The sequence below is a fragment of the Tachysurus vachellii genome, chromosome 15, assembly GCF_030014155.1.
Source record: "Tachysurus vachellii isolate PV-2020 chromosome 15, HZAU_Pvac_v1, whole genome shotgun sequence".
NCBI lineage: Eukaryota > Metazoa > Chordata > Actinopteri > Siluriformes > Bagridae > Tachysurus > Tachysurus vachellii.
This window is the reverse complement of record NC_083474.1, coordinates 23,232,002-23,251,836: the sequence shown is the minus strand read 5'-3', so window position 1 is coordinate 23,251,836 and position 19,835 is coordinate 23,232,002. Positions and strand designations below refer to the sequence as shown.

The window sequence follows — 19,835 nt, the reverse complement described above, 5'->3', positions numbered from 1 at the left end:
GAAGGTGATCAGAAGGTTGTGAGTTTGAGACTTCAGTATAAAGTGAGATAAAAGGAAAAGGGCGTCTGCTGTAAATGAGACACTTTGTGATCTAAAGATAACGTCATCATTTCCTCAGCAGTGTTCTGGTCTGTTTCCTCTTTAGATCTGATCACATTTAATATAATCTTTAATACCTTCATGTTGATTTAAACCATCAGGATGGAGTCTGTGTTTCTGAACAGTATTCTCTCACTGCCTGTGTGTGTGTGTGTGTGTGTGTGTGTGTGTTTCCTTCACACTTCCTGCAAGTTGCCATTGTTTAACAGACAGTGTAACTGCACAGCTCTGTATCAGCTTTTAAACTCTCCTCTTACATGTGAAACACTAAACATAGGGTAAATAACATCCCATCATATTTATATTTATATTACACACACACACTCTTACAGACACACACACACACGCACACACACTTCTCTTTACTTTAAGAAGTCGTCAGCATGTAAACGATTACACGTATCCTCTGTACACATCAGTTATATGTTATAGAGTATGAATCAACACATGGTGACCAATCAGAACTCAGGGCTCAGGAGTCAGGAGAGTGTTTGTTTCTGTAAGTCTAAATTTGTTTCACCGAACATTTGTGTGACAGTTCAGACCAATCAGGACTGAAAACTCATCGCTCACTCGCTCATTTTCTACCGCTTATCCGAACTACCACGGGTCACGGGGAGCCTGTGCCTATCACAGGCGTCATCGGGCATCAAGGCAGGATACACCCTGGACGGAGTGCCAACCCATCACAGGGCACACACACACACTCTCATTCACTCACACACTCACACATTACGGACAATTTTACCAGAGATGCCAATCAAGCTACCATGCATGTCTTTGGACCGGGGGAGGAAACCGGAGTACCCGGAGGAAACCCCCGAGGCACGGGGAGAACATGCAAACTCCACACACACAAGGCGGAGGCGGGAATCGAACCCCCAACCCTGGAGGTGTGAGGCGAACGTGCTAACCACTAAGACACTGTGCCCAGGACCGAAAGCTTTCTTTAGAAAATGAATAATTTATTATTGAAAAAAATTTAAAAAAAGGTGTTTTTTTATCTTAGAATAGAAAGCAAGTTTTAAATTTGTGTACAGAATTTGAGTAACAAGTCTGAAATTTGTGAAAGTTTGTGCTTGTGATTTGTTTTTACTGTTCTATTTATGAGACTTTAGAAATCTCAGGATATAATTTTGGAGTTAATCTGAAAAAAAAACACTGATTTTTTTTTAATACGTCTTCTAACCGAATGCTTTTTACATACTTTTAAAAATGTTCTTTTAAATAAAATTTATTACAATTTATCCTGTTATGACAAAATTATTAAAGAAAATGCTTATTTTTTTTTTATCAAATTTATTCTAACCCCTATTTGTTTATTTTCTTTTTTTGAAAAATACATTTTATTTATTTTTTATCAATTTTATAAATTTTATAAAAATTTTCTAATTAACAGATTTTTTTAATGTATATATCCTTTTAAATTAAAATAATATACATTAAAAAAAATCTGCAGCCATTTTTTTGTTTTTTTGTTCAGTTTGCTAACTTTTGACAAATAATACTGAATATTGAATACTTCATTTTAAAAAAATAGATTTCTAGTGTAATAAATAATAAAAAAGTGTAATAAATAATAATAATAATAATAATAATAATAATAATAATAATAATAATAATAATAATAATGTAAATATTGAGAGCCAGATGCTGAAATCTAATTTCACATTATTCTAAAAGGGAGACAGAATTATGACTCTACACAGTTAAATTTAAAAATGATTTTATTTATTCATGTTAAACACCAGCACATTGTCTCTGTAGTAAATAATGACGTAGAAGCGCTTAGGTTTGTTCTTCACTTCAGTACGTATCCTAAACGTAAATTAAACGTTACAGTACGAACGTTTCTTCTATACGAGTCAGAAAACGTTTGAAAAAAAATTAGGCAAAGTTGGCAACAAAGCGGACGTCCCGTCAAAGCTCCAAATACAGAGGAGCTTTTTAAAAAAAAGTTACACATATAACCTATGCATGCTATCTTATGCTAGCGGTTGTGTTAGTTTAGCCGCTGAAATCTAACATAACGTAATCTACAAACAAATAATACAACAATAGCTACAGTTTTTTGTCTACTCAATGTTGCGAGCTATCCAGCTAGTCAGTGACTATTAGGATAATATCTGTTTTTTGTTGCTAATACAGCAAGTAAAATGAGCCTTAAATGACAGACAAACCAAAACATGGAAGATTAGTTTAACTAATAAAGTTTGTCGACTCCTGGGGAATATCGTGTGTAACTGATTCTTGACACCTTCATAAAAGATCATGACAAATTCTTGGCTTGTCACTGGGATCTGTGCCTCTTGTGTAATGTGGCATGTTGTACTTTAACGCATCAGGCTCGAACTATGTTAACATCTAGTGGGGTTTAATGAGACGGCTCAGGTTCCTTCAAGCAGCTCGGCTCCGTAATCTGAAATAAGAGAATAGCAAATTATACACTGATTAAAATGATGAAGGTGATGAACAGTGTAATGATCAGGAATGTTTAAAGTTTATTCTGTTAAGATACAGAAAAGTGTGTGTGTGTGTGTGTGTGTGTGTGTGTGTGTGTGTGTGTGTGCTGTAAGTAGTTAAAAAGGCCATGCCAACATCAGTGGACTAACAGGCAAAGAGGCCATGCCTCCTTCATGCTGAGAGGAAAAGAGGCCACGCCTCTTTAAGTATGAAACAGGTACAGAGGCCACGTCTCCTTCACTACAAGTACATAGGCCACACCTCCTTGACTATGAAACAGGAACATAGGCCACACCTCCTTGACTATGAAACAGGTACAAAGGCCACACCCCCTCAATGAGAAACAGAGGTTTGAGTAAGGTCATGTTGTTGGTAAAGATAATGTCTCAACACTGTGAGATACCACAGTGATGCTCTCTTGGAAAACGTGACCCCATTGTGGTGAGTAAGAAGTAGGACAGGAAGTGTTTGTAAAGTGTTGAACATTCCATCACAATGCTCTGGTGAAGAGTAAACCATTTACTCATCATCAGAATTACACACTACAATTATTCTGTAAATTAAACATCACATGATAATGATCCGAAAATCTCCATTCTATTAATTAGAAGATGTGCAGTATGTAATTTCAATTATAAATTCCTCAGTCGATTCCTCAGTAAAGTCACAGCGCATCACAGAGTCCAGGAGATTGAATGTAAAGAACGCCAGAGGAACGCCAACGGCCACGAAGTGGAACCCTGAGGGACGCCGTGTGCATCTGTGAGATTAATCAGTCTGTACTGGACTGGACTGGTTATTAATCAGTCCAGAACATGAGGAACTGAGCTCTGGAACTCCAGAATCCACATCACACACTCACTGCTGTATTTTGTTGCCGTTTTATCTTTACGTCTATGTTTCCATTTTCATCATCAGTCCTTTACACTTTTCTTTCTTCTTCTGCTTCTTCTTTGTTTGTCTTTGACTTCTCTGCATCTTCAGTTTCTTCCTTTCTTACTTTTCTCTTTTCTGACTTTTCATTTTCTACCTTTCTTCTCCAAGTTTCTCCACCTTTCTTTGCTCTTGTGTTTTATTTTGTTCTCCTTTTCCTCTCTGTCTCTTTTTATGTTTTCTCTCTACTGTTCTTATCCACTTTTACTTTCTCACTCTTATTTTCTTCCTTCACCTTCATTTGCTTCTTTCCTTTTTCTCATCCTTTCTGCTACCCATATTTTCTTTCTGCTTGTCACTCTTTCTCCCTTTTTTTGTCACTCATCCTTTCTTTCTGTTTTTATTTCTCCTTTCACTAACTGTCTGACATTTGGGACTCGTCCTCTTTCAGCTCCTCCTCTTGTATGTATGCCTGGAGGTCTCGGTCTCTCTCTCTCTCTCTCTCTCTCTCTCTCTCTCTCTTCCACTCGTCCTGGTTTCACTGTGATGATGAAGTGGATCAGGAGCAGGAGGACTTCAGGGAGAACTAAAATAAGAAAGTGCTTCACACAATGCCGTGTACAGTTTTAGATCAGAGAGAATAGTTTTATTCCTGAGCTCCACTGAGTCCTGATTCCAGTACAGTAACACTGCAGCTTCACACCATGTGACCCATGTGTAGATGAAAGTGTGTGAGTGGAGGTGTGGTGATTAGATTGAGGTGTGGTGATTAGATGAAGGTGTGTGAGTGAAGGTGTGGTGATTAGATGGAGGTGTGGTGATTAGATGAAGGTGTGTGAGTGAAGGTGTGGTGATTAGATGGAGGTGTGGTGATTAGATGAAGGTGTGTGAGTGAAGGTGTGGTGATTAGATGGAGGTGTGGTTATTAGATGAAGGTGTGTGAGTGAAGGTGTGGTGATTAGATGGAGGTGTGGTGATTAGATGAAGGTGTGTGAGTGAAGGTGTGGTGATTAGATGGAGGTGTGGTTATTAGATGAAGGTGTGTGAGTGAAGGTGTGGTGATTAGATGGAGGTGTGTGAGTAGAGGTGTGGTGATTAGATGAAGGTGTGTGAGTGGAGGTGATTAGATGAAGGTGTGTGAGTGGAGGTGATTAGATGAAGGTGAGGTGATTAGATGAAGGTGTGTGAGTGGAGGTGATTAGATGAAGGTGTGTGAGTGGAGGTGATTAGATGAAGGTGAGGTGATTAGATGAAGGTGTGTGAGTGGAGGTGATTAGATGAAGGTGTGTGAGTGGAGGTGATTAGATGAAGGTGTGTGAGTGGAGGTGATTAGATGAAGGTGAGGTGATTAGATGAAGGTGTGTGAGTGGAGGTGATTAGATGAAGGTGTGTGAGTGGAGGTGATTAGATGAAGGTGTGGTGATTAGATGGAGGTGTGTGAGTGGAGGTTACCATCAGTGTTAGTGATGGACTGCTGCAGCGATGCTTTACTGAAACGCAGCTCTGACCACACGGTCACTCAGAGGCTGCGTGGGTCGAAAATTATCTCCCAGCATCCCGTCATTTCCTTCAGGAAGCTCCGCCCCTTTAACATGAGAGCGGAGTCTCCGGAATTCCTCAATCTGTGAAGGGAATCACAGAAAGGATCATCATGAGGAAACGAGTTTGTTACAATCAGCTGTTTACTTCTACAATTTCCTCTTTACACACACACACACACACACACACACACACACACACACACTCTCACACTCTCACACTCTCACACACTTGTCATTATCCGAGTTCACAGGACCTGATGATGTTATCAGTGTCTGTTCTCAGATTAAAGTGTTTGAGTAAAATGTGTAGATTTTCATCAGTGTGTGTTTTGCATCTGCTGTTTACTTTAAGGATCATCAGCTCTGATCAGAACTGAACGTACGACTGAGCGCTCTGGAAACTAACCGCTACAGAAACACACAGGAGTTTAATCAGACAAACTCACAGCGAGCGAGCCATGATGAGGGAGGTGTTTCCTCACAGATCAGTGAAGAGTGTTAGATTTAACATCAACACGTCCATGTGCTGATGGATATAAAGATAAGTCTTTACACTCTCACTGTTTAATGCTGATGTTGATTAGACGTAACTCCCTGAACTCAGAGGAACTCGAGTGGGAACCGTGAATTGTTTGTTGTCAGGAGTTACGAGTTACAGCACAGTTTACGTTAAGGCTTAACATTTACTAACTAGGAGAACTCTGACTAGGAAAAAACTTATTTTAAAAAGTTCAGGAGTTCAGGAAGTGACATCATGTTGTCATGGCCATAAACCATCACTTCACCGCTTTAAAGAAGTTTATAGTCCTATAGATCTGCTACAGATCGATCCAAACAGACACGACGGGGAGATAAACCTGAACACTGATCACTCATGTTAGTGAGCTAGCTCTGTTGGTGCTCTGACTTCTACCCTAAGACTTGTTCCTAAACTCCAAGCTGCCACTAGGGGGCGAATCACAGATCTGAATCGCATTCTCATGTGTGGTGTTTAATTTACCTGCATTTGAGAGATGGTTAGCGGATAGCGGAAGAGGATCCAGGTGACGTTTTCGCTACATGGCGGTGTCGTTAAAGATCCTTCATACACCCAGTAATCTCTTAATAACGGATCTGTAGTGAAAAAGCACACACACACTGACTGAATCTCTGATTAGCATTAACTATAAAACAGTAGCTAGTGAAGCTAGGCTATAAATTTGACACTACAATTTTACAGAAGTTTATTCGTCAAAATTAATAAAGAGAAAAAATATAAAAACTAAAAAAAAACTCACCAGGCAGTAAAGTGTTAGGATTAAAACACGGAATTATTTTTGTCTTTCCCTGAAACAACAAACACAATTATTTGTTACACACTTTTTGTTTATTCTATATAGGTTTTTATTGAAACACGTGTGTGTGTTCATGTGAGGGCTGATGAGCCGCATTATCAAAAGATTTAACACAAATCGTTTGTTATATGGAGATTTGTGGGCGTGGCTTTGTTGTAAATGTGAACTGCATTGGTGATTGATGTTTTTTGACACGTTCGCTCAAGAACGAGGAAAATCAACATTAGCGGTCAATACAATCTAGCGGGAATTTAATAGCCTTTAGTTTAGCCATGAATTGACTTTTACTGAAAGGCTGATACAAAAGGTGGAGTGAGGAGACTGTGGAAACGTGTGTGTGTGTGTGTGTGTGTGTGTGTGTGTGTGTGTGTGTGTGTGTGTGTGTGTGTATGGTCTTACTTTATATTGCAGGTCCTGTAACACCTCTGTAACAGCCTTCAGTCCCAGATGCTCCTTACCGATCTACACAACACACACACAAACATGAACACACTCATAGAACATCAGAATGGACAGAGCCCGGATAGCTCAGTCGTTAGAGCATCAGACTTTTAATCGGTGGGTCCAGGGTTCAAGTCCCTGTTTGGGCGTTTGTAGATGTGGGTGTGCAAAATGAAAAGAATGCTTTGGGATGTGGCAGCTCAGTGGTTAAGGTGTTCGACTACTGGTTTGAATCCCAGGTCCAACAAGTTGACAATGCAGGGCCCCTGAGCAAGGCCCTTAACCCTCAATTGCTCAGGTGTATAAACTGAAATAAAAATGTAAGTCACTCTGGATAAGAATGTAAATGTCACACATTTACACACACACAAACATGAACACACTCATAGAATTAGAATGAAGACACAGAATAAACATACACACAAAGATGAACACACTCATAGAAGTAACACACTCATAGAATTAACACACACATACATGAAAACATAGAATTAACACACTCATAGAAGTAACACACAAACATGAACACACTCATAGACATCACAAACATGAACACACTCATATAAGTAGCACACACACACAAACACGAGCACACTCATTGAAATAACACACAGACACAATCTCCTGGTCAGACCTGGACGAAGAGAGCGATGATGAGGATTCCATTCTTCTTGCCAATGGCGTCCTCCACAGTGTTGAACAGAGTGCTGTTCCAGTGGATCAGATGTAGCTACACACACACACACACACACAAAGCAGGGTTACTTTTCCATCCTCATGTTTAATTTCCTCTAACAGGTTTAGACCAATTACCAATAAATCTGACGTTTTACCTGTTTATAATTACTCTAATGTTCTGTATAATGAGTCACTTCCACTGTAGCAGCTATAAACACTTGTCTCTTTATTCTCTCTCTTTAAATTAATAAGACAAAAAACAAGCAACTTGTCATTGTTAGTTACCACAAAAAAGAAAACACAAAGAAGCATAAACTCCTCTGTCCTGAAATTCCAGCTTCACCTCTAACTGGTCACAACTCTGACACTGGAGACTCCTTCACCACATCATACACAAATATTCTTACTTGAAGAAAATTGAAAAGTGTTTGTTATCAGTGGGGCGTGAGCTGTACAAGTCCTTGTGAACGAGCTGTTGCTATGGAAACATGTATCATTAAAATGGCACCATTAAAAAACGGGTATCGTTAAAAAAGTCCTGATGAACTGACCACAAACAGTACAGGTGAGCAAACATGTCTCATCCTCCATCACCTTCAGCACTGGAGACCCCCAGGGTTGTGTCCTGAGCCCCTGTTGTACTCACTGTACACATACAATGGCACGGTCACTTCTGACTCCACCACCATCACCAGGTTCACTGACCACACAGATGTGGTGGGCCTGATTTCCAACAACAATGAGAGTAAGACCTAGAGAAGATTAAAAAGCTGAAGACTTGGTGCCAGGAGAATGTGAGCAAGACAAAGGAGTTGATTGTGGACTTCAGCATGAAGCAGGAGAGGAGATTTAACCTCTCGTGATCAACAGGAGCCCAGTGGAGAGAGTGGACAGTTTCCAGATTCTAGGTGTTCATAACATGCAGGACCTGTATGGGTCCTATCACATCAACACCGTGGTCAGGAAGCACTGGCATCTTCTCTACCATCTAAGAAGCTTAAAGGTCTTTAAACTGCCCTCTTGGGTGCTAAATACATTCTACACCTGCACTATTGAGAGAATCCTGACAGGAAGCATCACAGCCTGGTTTGGGAACAGCACCAGACAGGGCAGACGAGCTCTCCAGAGGGTGGTAAGATCATCTGAGTGTATCATCCACACTGAGCTCCCAGACCTGGAGTCTATATACAACAAGCAATGCTGGACCAAAGCCAGGAAGACAGTGAGACCTCAGCCATCTGAACAATGGTCTCTTTTCTTTGTTGCTTTCAGGGAAGAGCTTCTGCTCTGTGAAGGTGAACACAGAAAGAATGAGGAGGAGCTTCTTTCCACAGGCCATTCGGGCCTCAACCAGGAGAACACCAAGAGCCTGGACCCTGTCTGGACTTTTCAGGACTGCCACAACTCACTACCACAGGCAGAATTTTACACTACATCCTCCCTGTAACATTAAATATATGAGCATGTTCACACACATCACTACACCACTCTAACACTACCTCTGTTCTGATTCCATTTTCTTTTCTTGTTTTTTTTAATAAATATTTTGATATTAATTTCTTCTGTATGTTACATCTACTTCATACCTTATTTTTATTCCTTTATTTTATTCTTTTATTCTCTACTTATTAACTATTTTTACTGCATGTCGTACTGTGTGTGTGTCTGACAAATAAAATCAGAATTAGAATTTGAGGTATCAGAGTGAGTACATTTATATAAACCTGAGCTACTGTCAGGTGTGTGTGTGTAAAGTGGCAGGTGTGTAGGACGTATGTGTGTGTGTGTGTGTGTGTGTGTGTGTGTGTGTGTGTGTGTACACTCAGGGCTTTATGTTTTAGCTCTCTGTATTATTTAAAGAGCTCTCAGTATTGTCTGTGTGTCAGTGTGTCATGCTCAGTGTCACAGGTGTTTAAATACGACACGTCAAACAGTACAAAATAAACACACACACACACACACACACACACAAACACAGGGGTTAGAGTCTCCTGAGATATTTACAGACTTTTCCCTGTATAAACCGTGTTATTCTGTTTTATTTTACACTCTGCTAATGAACTAGCACTGATTTGCTATATTGTTCCTCTTCTAGATGCTAACCGTAGCAAGATTACTGCTTTTTAAATCATATCTGCTGTTTTGCTGGTGTTTTTTAATTAAACCCTGTTGCTTTACGTTACCGAGTGTGCTAACCAGTTAATTAACCAACCTGCTATAGCATGCTAACTGGCTAGTCTTCCTGTTAAATATTAAATGGCTGAATCACAGCTAGCTACTGTGCAGTCGGTTCATTCCTGGCTCATTTATTACACTAAACAGCTAGTTTACTAACTAAGTGTTGCTTATTAGCTAATGTGCTACTGCTGGTTAAATAAGATATTATTTGTTAATTTGTTATATGTTAATATTCTTCTGCTACATGCTAATGGTAGCTATGTTACTGGTTGCTAAATATGTGCTTACTGGTGTTCAGGTTTGACTGTTTTTACTTTGTTGTGTTTTTGGCCTGTTTATTAGCAAGCTAGCATGCTAAGTAGCTCAGAATTGGCCAGCTTGTCATTTTCCATATGAAGTCATGATATTAGGATTTGAATGGAATCTTCATGCTACTTCATGCTAGCTACACAGCTAACACCTGATTAACATTCCAAATTCTGATTTGTGTTTTTAAATAGTCTGAATTTAGCACTAACACCGAATGCTTATGAGAAAGATGCTACTTGTTTACAGAGGAGTCATTAGCGCTCAGTCAGGAGGAGAAACAGCACAGATTTCTTCAGAGACAGAAATAAAAGCCCTAATTAATGATAATGTTTCCTGGAAACTGCAGCTAATGGAGCAGTGAAGATTTACTGAGTGCAGCATCAGAAAAACATTTAAATCTCACAACCTCCTGCTCACTGAGAACATCTTCAATCTGCACCTCGCTCACCTCAGTCTGTCTGTCTATCTATCTATCTATCTACTGTCATTTTTTTATCTATCTATTTACTGTCATGAGTTATATGAGTTAATATAACATGAGTTATACTCTCTCTCTCTCTCTCTCTCTCTCTCTCTCTCTCTCTCTGTAACATTTTGACACTTTACAACCACAAAGAAAAATGTATTTTATTGGGATTTTACAAAATAGACCGAAAGAAAGTGGCACATAATTGTGACGTGGGATGAAAATTATAAATGGTGTCCAAATCTTTTTTTTTTTACAAATAAATATCTGAACAGTGTGGTGTGTGTTTGTATTCAGCCCCCTTTACCCTGATACCCCTAACTAACATCCAGTTAGACTTCTGAAAGTCTAACAACATTTCAGCCGTTCTTTGCACATATTGTACAATATCTCAACCATTTCGCACATACTATACAATATTTCAGTCATTTGCTGTTTTTTGCACAATTCTATATATTATCCCAAGGACCTGCTGCTAAGAAACTGTGTTCATTCTAATGTTACTGCACGAAATATTGTGTGAACATTCAGTATTCACACACAGTATATACACTGGTTGGTCGGCGCTGTTTCTGTTACTGTTTACTGTTTATTGTCTTTTGTGTATTGCATTTTTTGTACTTTTTGTATTGTCTTGTAACTTTGTGTCTGCACTGTCTCTTGTCCTGCACTGTCTTTTGTCCTGCACTGTCTTGTCTGTCTTGTTTGTCTTGTCCTGCACTGTTTGCACCAGGTTGCACAGTTGCACTTTATGTGGCTAATACGGTGGCCGGGAAGTGCAAAACAAATTAACAAAACCCAAACCAAATTAACAAAACCGAAAACACATTAACAAAACCCAAACCACATTAACAAAACCCAAACCAAATTAACAAAACCCAAAACACATTAACAAGTCAGACAACCCGGAAGCGGTTGGTATAATTTGTTAATGGAAACTTACCATCATCGGACGAGACACCTTTCATTCACCTGTATATCTTTAATGACAGTCGTCTTGTCCAATGATCGGTAAGTTTCCATTCACAAACTATACCTACCGCTTCCGGGTTGTCTGAATCGGTGCATGAAACACATTAACAAATCAGAAAACACATTAACAAATCAGAAAACACATTAACAAATCAGAAAACACATTAACAAATCAGAAAACAAATGAACAAATCAGAAAACACAACGACATTTCAGACAACCCGGAAGCGGTTGGTATAGTTTGTGATTGGACAAGACACCTGTCACTCAAAGTATACATGAAGTTCAACAGTCTGCCACAGGGAAAAGTTGGAATGGATGGATGGAATGGATTACTGTGGATTAATTCTGTTATTTTCTTGAACGGAGAACTTTATTTAAACGGAGAACTTTACACATTACACATAAGATTCCATACCTGTATATCTTGAGTGACAGGTGTCTTGTCCAATGATCGGTAAGTTTCCATTCAAAAACGATACACTACCATTTCTGGGTTGTCTGACTTGTCGTTGTGTTTTCGAATTTGTTAATGTGTTTTCTGATTTGTTAATTTGGTTTGGGTTTTGTTAATTTGGTTTGGGTTTTGTTAATTTGGTTTGGGTTTTGTTAATGTGTTTTCGGTTTTGTTAATGTGTTTTGGGTTTTGTTAATTTGGTTTGGGTTTTGTTAATGTGTTTTGGGTTTTGTTAATGTGTTTTCGGTTTTGTTAATTTGGTTTGGGTTTTGTTAATTTGGTTTGGGTTTTGTTAATGTGTTTTCGGTTTTGTTAATTTGGTTTGGGTTTTGTTAATTTGGTTTGGGTTTTGTTAATGTGTTTTCGGTTTTGTTAATTTGGTTTGGGTTTTGTTAATTTGTTTTGCACTTCCCGGCCACCGTAGGCTAAGACTACTTACAAGTCTTTAGCCCTGTCTTTGTTTTACGTAACACCTTGATCCTGGAGAAACGTTGTCTCATTTCACTGTGTACTGTAACAGCTATATATGGTTGAAATGACAATAAAAGCTTCTTGACTTGACTTGACTTGAACTGCCTTCAGAAGTCACCTAATGAGTAAATAGAGTCACCTGTGTGTCATTTAATCTCAGTATAAATACAGCTGTTCTGTGAAGCCCTCAGAAGTGTGTTAGAGAACATTAGTGAACAAACAGCATCATGAAGACCAAAGAACACATCAGACAGGTCAGGGATAAAGTTGTGGAGAAGTTTAAAGCAGGGTTATGGTTATAAATTAATATCCCAAGCCTTGAACATCTCACGGAGCATGATGTACGATCCTTCACCCTGAAATGGTAAGAGTACGGCACTTCGTGTGTGTGTGTGTGTGTGTGTGTGTGTGTGTGTGTGTGTGGAACTGACCTCCATAGGAAAGGCCTTGAAGTTAACAGTGTGTTCAGATCCTCTCTGGTTCTCCTTGCCCCAGTGGAACCGAACTTCATGCAGCTCAAACTCGTGGTCACTGGGCAGCGGGCCTCCGGTCACCACTGCAGGAGGAACGAGGGAGAGACGGAGGACAAACGCCACTCAAATCTCTGTTGTTTTTTATCAAATCAGACAGCAGATTTTTACTCTGTTTCTATCCGTCGCTGCTGGTGTGTGTCGTGTTGTTATTGTTACCTGATTTAGACTTCAGCATGATCCTGACCGTGTGTCCATCGTTGATGACCTCACAGTCGCGACACACCACATAGTTAGGCATTAAACCCACCTCCAGCAGTCGGGGGTCGTAAAGAGCCTCTCTGGAGTTCAGGTTAATGGGAGACTGATTCTCTCCGTTCGCTTCGGGGAACAGCAGACCCCACTCTACACCTACACAACAACACAAAACAACACAACACAACAACACATTAATATAAACCCCACTCTACACCTACACAACAACACAACACAACAACACATTAATATAAACCCCACTCTACACCTACACACCTACACAACAACATAACACAACACATTAATATAAACCCCACTCTACACCAACACAACAACACAACACATTAATATAAACCCCACTCTACACCAACACAACAACAACACAACACAACACATTAATTTAAACCCCACTCTACACCTACACAACAACACAACACACATTAATATAAGCCCCACTCCACACCTACACAACAACACAACAACACAACACACATTAATATAAACCCCACTCCACACCTACACAACAACACAACACACATTAATATAAACCCCACTCCACACCTACACAACAACACAACACACATTAATATAAACCCCACTCTACACCTACACAACAAAACACACATTAATATAAACCCCACTCCACACCCACACAACACAACAACACAACAACACGCAACTTCATTATATTTCTTTCTATGTCGTTCCTTCTTGCATCCTGTACATTTTTTTCGTTACTTTTTTACTTCATTTCCCTCCTTCATTTTTTTCTCACATTCTGTCTTTCTCTTTACTTTCAGTCTTTTTTAAGCCTGCTGCATTTATCTTTAATTCACTTCTTCTTTTCTTTCTTTCTTTCCTATTTACATGTTTGAATTTCTTTTTCTTTCTCTTTTCTTGGCTTTCTTTCTGTCATTTCTTTTTCTTTTACTTATTTTATTTCCACTTTGCTCGTTTTCCCCCCCAACACTAAATCAGATGCCCCCCCTCACCCTAACTAGATGAAGCGCCTCCTCAGAGCTGCAGTAAAAAAGGCCTCACAGGCCTTAAACCCACGAACGACCTTCAGAGATGAAAACAAAGCATGTGGTTGAAGGCCACAGAGCAGAGAACGAGGTCGGCTTCACTGGCTTGTGAGAGCTTTGATCTGATTCATCACTGATCAGATACAGAGCCATGTGACACTCAGATATTTACTATCTACACAGCAAATGAAGGGACGGGCGAAAGATTTTCCTGTGTCCTAACAAACAGAATACTGGGTTTATGTGGTCAGAGGTTTCACACTGCTCTACTTTCCCCAGGGTTAACACACAATCCTGGATCTTCAGAATCTGATGTTTCACTTTGTACAATCCAAAACTCTGCTGCAACCTTCTGCTTATTTGCATATTTTGTGTATCAACAATCGTGATTGGTTTAATCCAGCGTGCAACCACAATAAATATCGGCTCGTCTCACACTTCACACACACTGATACACTGATACGCTGTTTTCAGTTCCCGGTGTCTGTCGCTAAGCAACAAACCGTAACATTCGAACAGCTGATAGTTTCACACTGAACATTTGTTTGGAAGAAGAAGAAGAAGAAGAAGAAGAATAGGTGCCTTTCAAGTTACCAAAGGTCAACATACAAATTCAAGAAGCAATAAATAATAAAATACCAGTAAACAACAATTCAGATTCAGTTTTTCAGTAAAGTGTCAAATGTTCAGTATGTATTGACTCATGAGCAGTGTGTAAACAGAGATGTGATTTTGATGCCTTTTCGGTCCTTCTGTCAGCTCCGTGAACTGGATTCACATCAGCACAGAACAATGGCTTTCTTTTCTTCTCTGTGTCTTTAATGAAGAAGCTAAATAAAGATCCTTGGAGCTCCAGAGTCCCATCGCTATTAATGTTGACGTCCTGTAAGAATGAAACACTCCTCCAGGGGATGTCAACAGGTGATGCTCTCATTTCTGCTGTGCTGCTTTTATTCCTCTCTTTAACCTCACTCTATTTCTGTAAATTTACTGACCGAGTTTCAGAAGCAGGAGGCGGAGCTTTGTTATCGGTCAAACCGGCTGCGTTCAGAACATCCAGAAAACTTAGGGGAGGAGTGAGGGGAGGAGTGAGCAGAGAAGTGAGGGGAAGAGTAAGGGGAGGAGTAAGGGGAGGAGTAAGGGGAGGAGTGAAGAGAAGAGTGAGGTGCAGAGTGAGGGGTGGAGTGAGGGGTGGAGTGAGGGGAAGAGTGAAGGGAGGAGTGAGCGGAGGAGTGAGCAGAGGAGTGAGGGGTGGAGTGAGGGGTGGAGTGAGGGATGGAGTGAGGGATGGAGTGAGGGTTGGAGTGAGGGGAGGAGTGAGGGGTGGAGTGAGGGGAAGAGTGAAGGGAGGAGTGAGCGGAGGAGTGAGCAGAGGAGTGAGGGGAGGAGTGAGGGGTGGAGTGAGGGATGGAGTGAGGGTTGGAGTGAGGGTTGGAGTGAGGGGAGGAGTGAGCAGAGAAGTGAGTGGAGGAGTGAGCGGAGGAGTGAGGGGAGGAGTGAGGGGAGGAGTGAAGAGCAGAGTGAGGGGTGGACTGAGGGGAAGAGTGAAGGGAGGAGTGAAGGGAGGAGTGAGGGGTGGAGTGAGGGGTGGAGTGAGGTGCAGAGTGAGGGGAGGAGTGAGGGGAGTGCGGTGAGGGTAGGATTAGATCTATATATTAAAACCTTCGTTGTAAGAATTTGACAGTATTTTGTGTCACAAACACCAAACAATCCTCATATATTCAACATCTGTGTGGAACACTGGAGCTTGTAGCATTAGCATTAGCATATCTAAGTTACTACGGTGATCCTCACAGAGACAGTAACAAAACAATAATAGCTTCAGTTCCTTCAGTGGCGCTCGATTTCAAATGCACATTCTCGCCCATGTCAGAAAGGGGCGGAGCTTCAGAAAATCAATGCTAAAGTTAGCAACAACAGTTCTATCAATTTACCTCAGCTAACTCTGCTAACATCGCTGGCAAATCATTAGTCCCTCTTTTACCACACAAACAAAACATCTCCAGCATGACTGTGGCCTCGGTGCTAAAGTTTTGGCACCCTAATGCTGAAAAATTAATTAACCATTTATATGTTTGAGTTTATTTTCTGTTTTTAGTGCAGAATATAAATATTACTGTTAATGTTAATTTTTGAGTATTTTACTTCCTGTGATGTTTTAATTACAGAACAGAAGTGTGTTACAGTAATTACACTTAATTATTACTAGTAATGTTAGTAGTAATAATGAGTATTAATACTCGTAATAGTAGTAGGATTAGTATTATTATTAGTAAATGTACCAGATAATAAAAAACTTAGCAGAGGAATAAAACACCAAGATATTTAAATAATAAATATTCAAAATAAATAAATAAATAACTAAATAAACAAACAAACTCGCTCTCACTAATGGAGCAGAGTAGTGATTAAATCTGTTCTGATGCTACTACAGAACTAAAGAAGCAGCAGCAGCAGCTCAGGTTCTCCATAATGCAGGAAATTCTCACATCTCTTCCACTTTCCTGCTCTTTCTATTCAGCTTGTTAATGTAGAAAAGTTTCATTTCATTATTTATGGCTGAATCTGTGTCTTACAGAAGATTTCCTGGTTCCTCAGACTCCTGCACACGGATCCAGACAGACCACAATGCAGAAATAAAGCTGAGCGACGAGCAACACAAATTTCCGCAACTTCTTATTTCAGTCTGTTTCAGGAAATGTAGTACTAACACACACTGAAACCTCCTTCTCCATACACTGCTGCTGACATTACTGCTGTCAGTTACAACCAAGACCTGAGTTCTGAGTTCTGAGTCCTGAGTCCTGGTTGGTGTTGATTCATTCTCTCTAACAGCAGCTCAGGTTTATATTAATGTACTGACTCTGATACCTTCTCATACAGATCATACACAGAGACACTAAACAATGTGTGTGAGATGTGGTGAAGGAGTCTCCAGTGTGAGGAGGTGTGTGTGTGTGTGTGTGTGATGTGTACACACTGTAGCTTCATTTCCTGTGAGCTCATGACCCCGAGTGGTGGTGATTTATTTCCCGCCACTGTGTTTGTGTAAAGTTTCTTTAGTCGTGTTTCATTCTGTGTAATGTTGTGGTTATGGACTGAATGTGTGAGTAGGCTGCCTATGTAAGGGATCTTCTCACACTCCAGAATAAGTACAGGAGTCTCTCATTACAGACCTGTAGCACCTCAAGTTCTTCTCAGGCATCTGTGAGCAAACCAGTGTGTATTAGGTTAGAGATCAGAAGAGCCTCTGGCTGAGTCGTCCTCGTTACGGAGGACATTAATGTCTGGTGTCCTTCGTCTCGACTCTTATTCAAACATGACGGTTTTCCTCAAACACTGGGGCGTATTTACACTGCTATACACCTTCTCATGCTGGAGACTCCTTTACAACATCACACACACACACACACCTTCTCACACTGCAGACTCCTTTACAACATCATACACACACACACACTCACACACCTTCTCATGCTGGAGACTCCTTTACAACATCACACACACACACACCTTCTCACACTGCAGACTCCTTTACAACATCATACACACACACACACACTCACACACCTTCTCACACTGGAGACTCCTTTACAACATCACACACACACACAAACACGCACACCTTCTCACACTGGAGACTCCTTTACAACATCATACACACACACACACAGACACACACACACACACCTTCTCATGCTGGAGACTCCTTTACAACATCATACACACACACACACACATACACACACACACACACACACCTTCTCACACTGGAGACTCCTTTACAACATCATACACACACACACACAGACACACACACACACTCACACTGGAGACTCCTTTACAACATCATACACACACACACACACACACACACAGACACACACACCTTCTCACACTGGAGACTCCTTTACAACATCACACACACACACACACCTTCTCACACTGGAAACTCCTTTACAACATCATACACACACACACACACACCTTCTCACACTGGAGACTCCTTTACAACATCATACACACAAACACACACACACCTTTTCACACTGGAGACTCCTTTCAACATCATACACACACACACACCTTCTCACACTGGAGACTCCTTTACAACATCATACACACACTTCTCCTTAGAGAAATATTCTGTTGCTATGGAAACAACGGCTTACCCAACTAGCACATTGATTATACATAACGCTGCTGTTGGAGAGAATTAATCAACACCTGACGACCAATCAGAATGCAGCACTCAGGGCAGTGATGTGTTCAAATTCAAATGTTTTTAAGAAGAAAAAGAAAGAAAAGGAACACAAGTGCCAGTGGAGGAGTGTGTGTGTGTGTGTGTGTGTGTGTGAGAGAGAGAGAGAGAGAGAGAGAGAGAGAGAGATTTTCTTCTCTTCCTCTCTCCTTTCTTTCTTTATACTATTTTTCTTTTTAAAGAAATACTTTGTATGCACATTATCCCACATCATCCCCCTCCCTCCACACACACAATAAGAGCTCATTGTGTTCAGCAGAGCTCAGTGACTTTCTAACCACAATAAGGTGTGTGTTCAGAGTTCACTCTCCTATTTCACTGGGAGATTAACGAGTGCAGATCTGTCGCTCACTTCTTTACCTTCCTCGTAGCCCCAGTCCAGCTCTTCATTCCCAGGTACAGAATCACACTCCTCCATCACAGGGTCCGTCATACCGATGTCTCTGCCTTCCTCTGGCTGTGTTCCAAATCGTGTGTGTGTGTTTTCACCTTGGAGCCATAAAACCAAGAAGAAGAAAAAATCCCCAGAAAACTTGACCAAGAGAAAGAGCTTTCAGTCACTTCTCCTTCCTTCTGTCACTCCGTTACACACACACACCTCCTCTTCCAGGTAAATCAAGGCTGCAGAATGACCTCCTCTCTCTGCTCCATGCCATACACCAGTTTCTAAACTCCTTTTCCCAGCTGAAGCAGAGCAAAGTGACTATCACACTCACACACACTCTCATTCACACACACTCACACTCCCTTACTCTGATTGGCTGTAGGAGGTGACACTGTAGCAGCATGTTAGAAAAAGCTAAGCAGCACAAACTGGTTAAGAGTCCAAACACGACGAGCACACACACACACACACACACGGGAAATGGGTGAGGTTATGGGGGGAGTAAAGAAAGAAGAGGAGAGTTAAAAAAAACAAAAGAAAAGCTTACATAGAAAACAATTCTAAAAAAGCAACAATGGAAAGAAAAAAAAAAAAAGGAAGAAGATAAACATCTAAAGACTGAGAGCCAGGAACATAGAGAAAACGAGAGAGAGAGCATGAGAGTGTGTGTGTGTGTGAGAGAGATTTTAATACAGAAAATCATTGTTTCACTGCAATAAAAACAAAGCGGAACAGAAAAAAAGAAAAGAAAAGAACAATGGTGTTGGCCCTGTGGAGATAGAGGGGTTTTTACAGCATGATGAACGAGAAGATTTCTGTCTCCGTCACAATCTGTGTGTGTTTGTGTGTTTGTGTGTACTGTACACTCCCACTGAGTCATCTGTGTTCTTTATATTCAAAGTAATGTCATTTCTCTCTCTCATACACATACATACATACACACACACCTCTGTCTCAATCTGGGTCAGGGTTTGAAATGCAGACAGACAAGAAGTGAGGTAGGTAATAAGTGTAGTTCCAGAGAAGCTGGCAGAAAACTAACTGCACCCTGAGAACAGAGCGTGCTGTTGTGTGTAACAGTCAGGTAAGGGTGTGTGTGTGTGTGTGTGTGTGTGTGTGTGTGTGTGTGTGTGTGTGTGTGTAACAGTTAGGTGAGG

The 19,835-nt window shown here is 40.6% G+C and overlaps 1 protein-coding gene and 1 non-coding gene across 2 annotated transcripts; one reads left to right on the top strand and one right to left on the bottom strand.

Annotated features, from left to right (window-relative positions):
- Positions 1-1,808: 1,808 nt before the first annotated feature.
- Positions 1,809-19,048, bottom strand: ca8 (carbonic anhydrase VIII). The gene is made up of 9 exons (XM_060888050.1): positions 18,654-19,048; positions 12,972-13,163; positions 12,714-12,838; positions 7,386-7,481; positions 6,710-6,772; positions 6,254-6,302; positions 5,977-6,089; positions 4,888-5,057; positions 1,809-2,518 (listed from the first exon to the last, which is right to left on the bottom strand). Exons 1-8 carry the CDS (start codon positions 18,724-18,726, stop codon positions 4,923-4,925), a joined length of 846 nt encoding a protein of 281 aa, XP_060744033.1. The 5' UTR covers positions 18,727-19,048; the 3' UTR covers positions 1,809-2,518; positions 4,888-4,922.
- trnak-uuu (transfer RNA lysine (anticodon UUU)) lies at positions 6,828-6,900 on the top strand. The gene has a single exon. It is a non-coding gene; the product is annotated as a tRNA-Lys (tRNA).
- Positions 19,049-19,835: the final 787 nt, after the last annotated feature.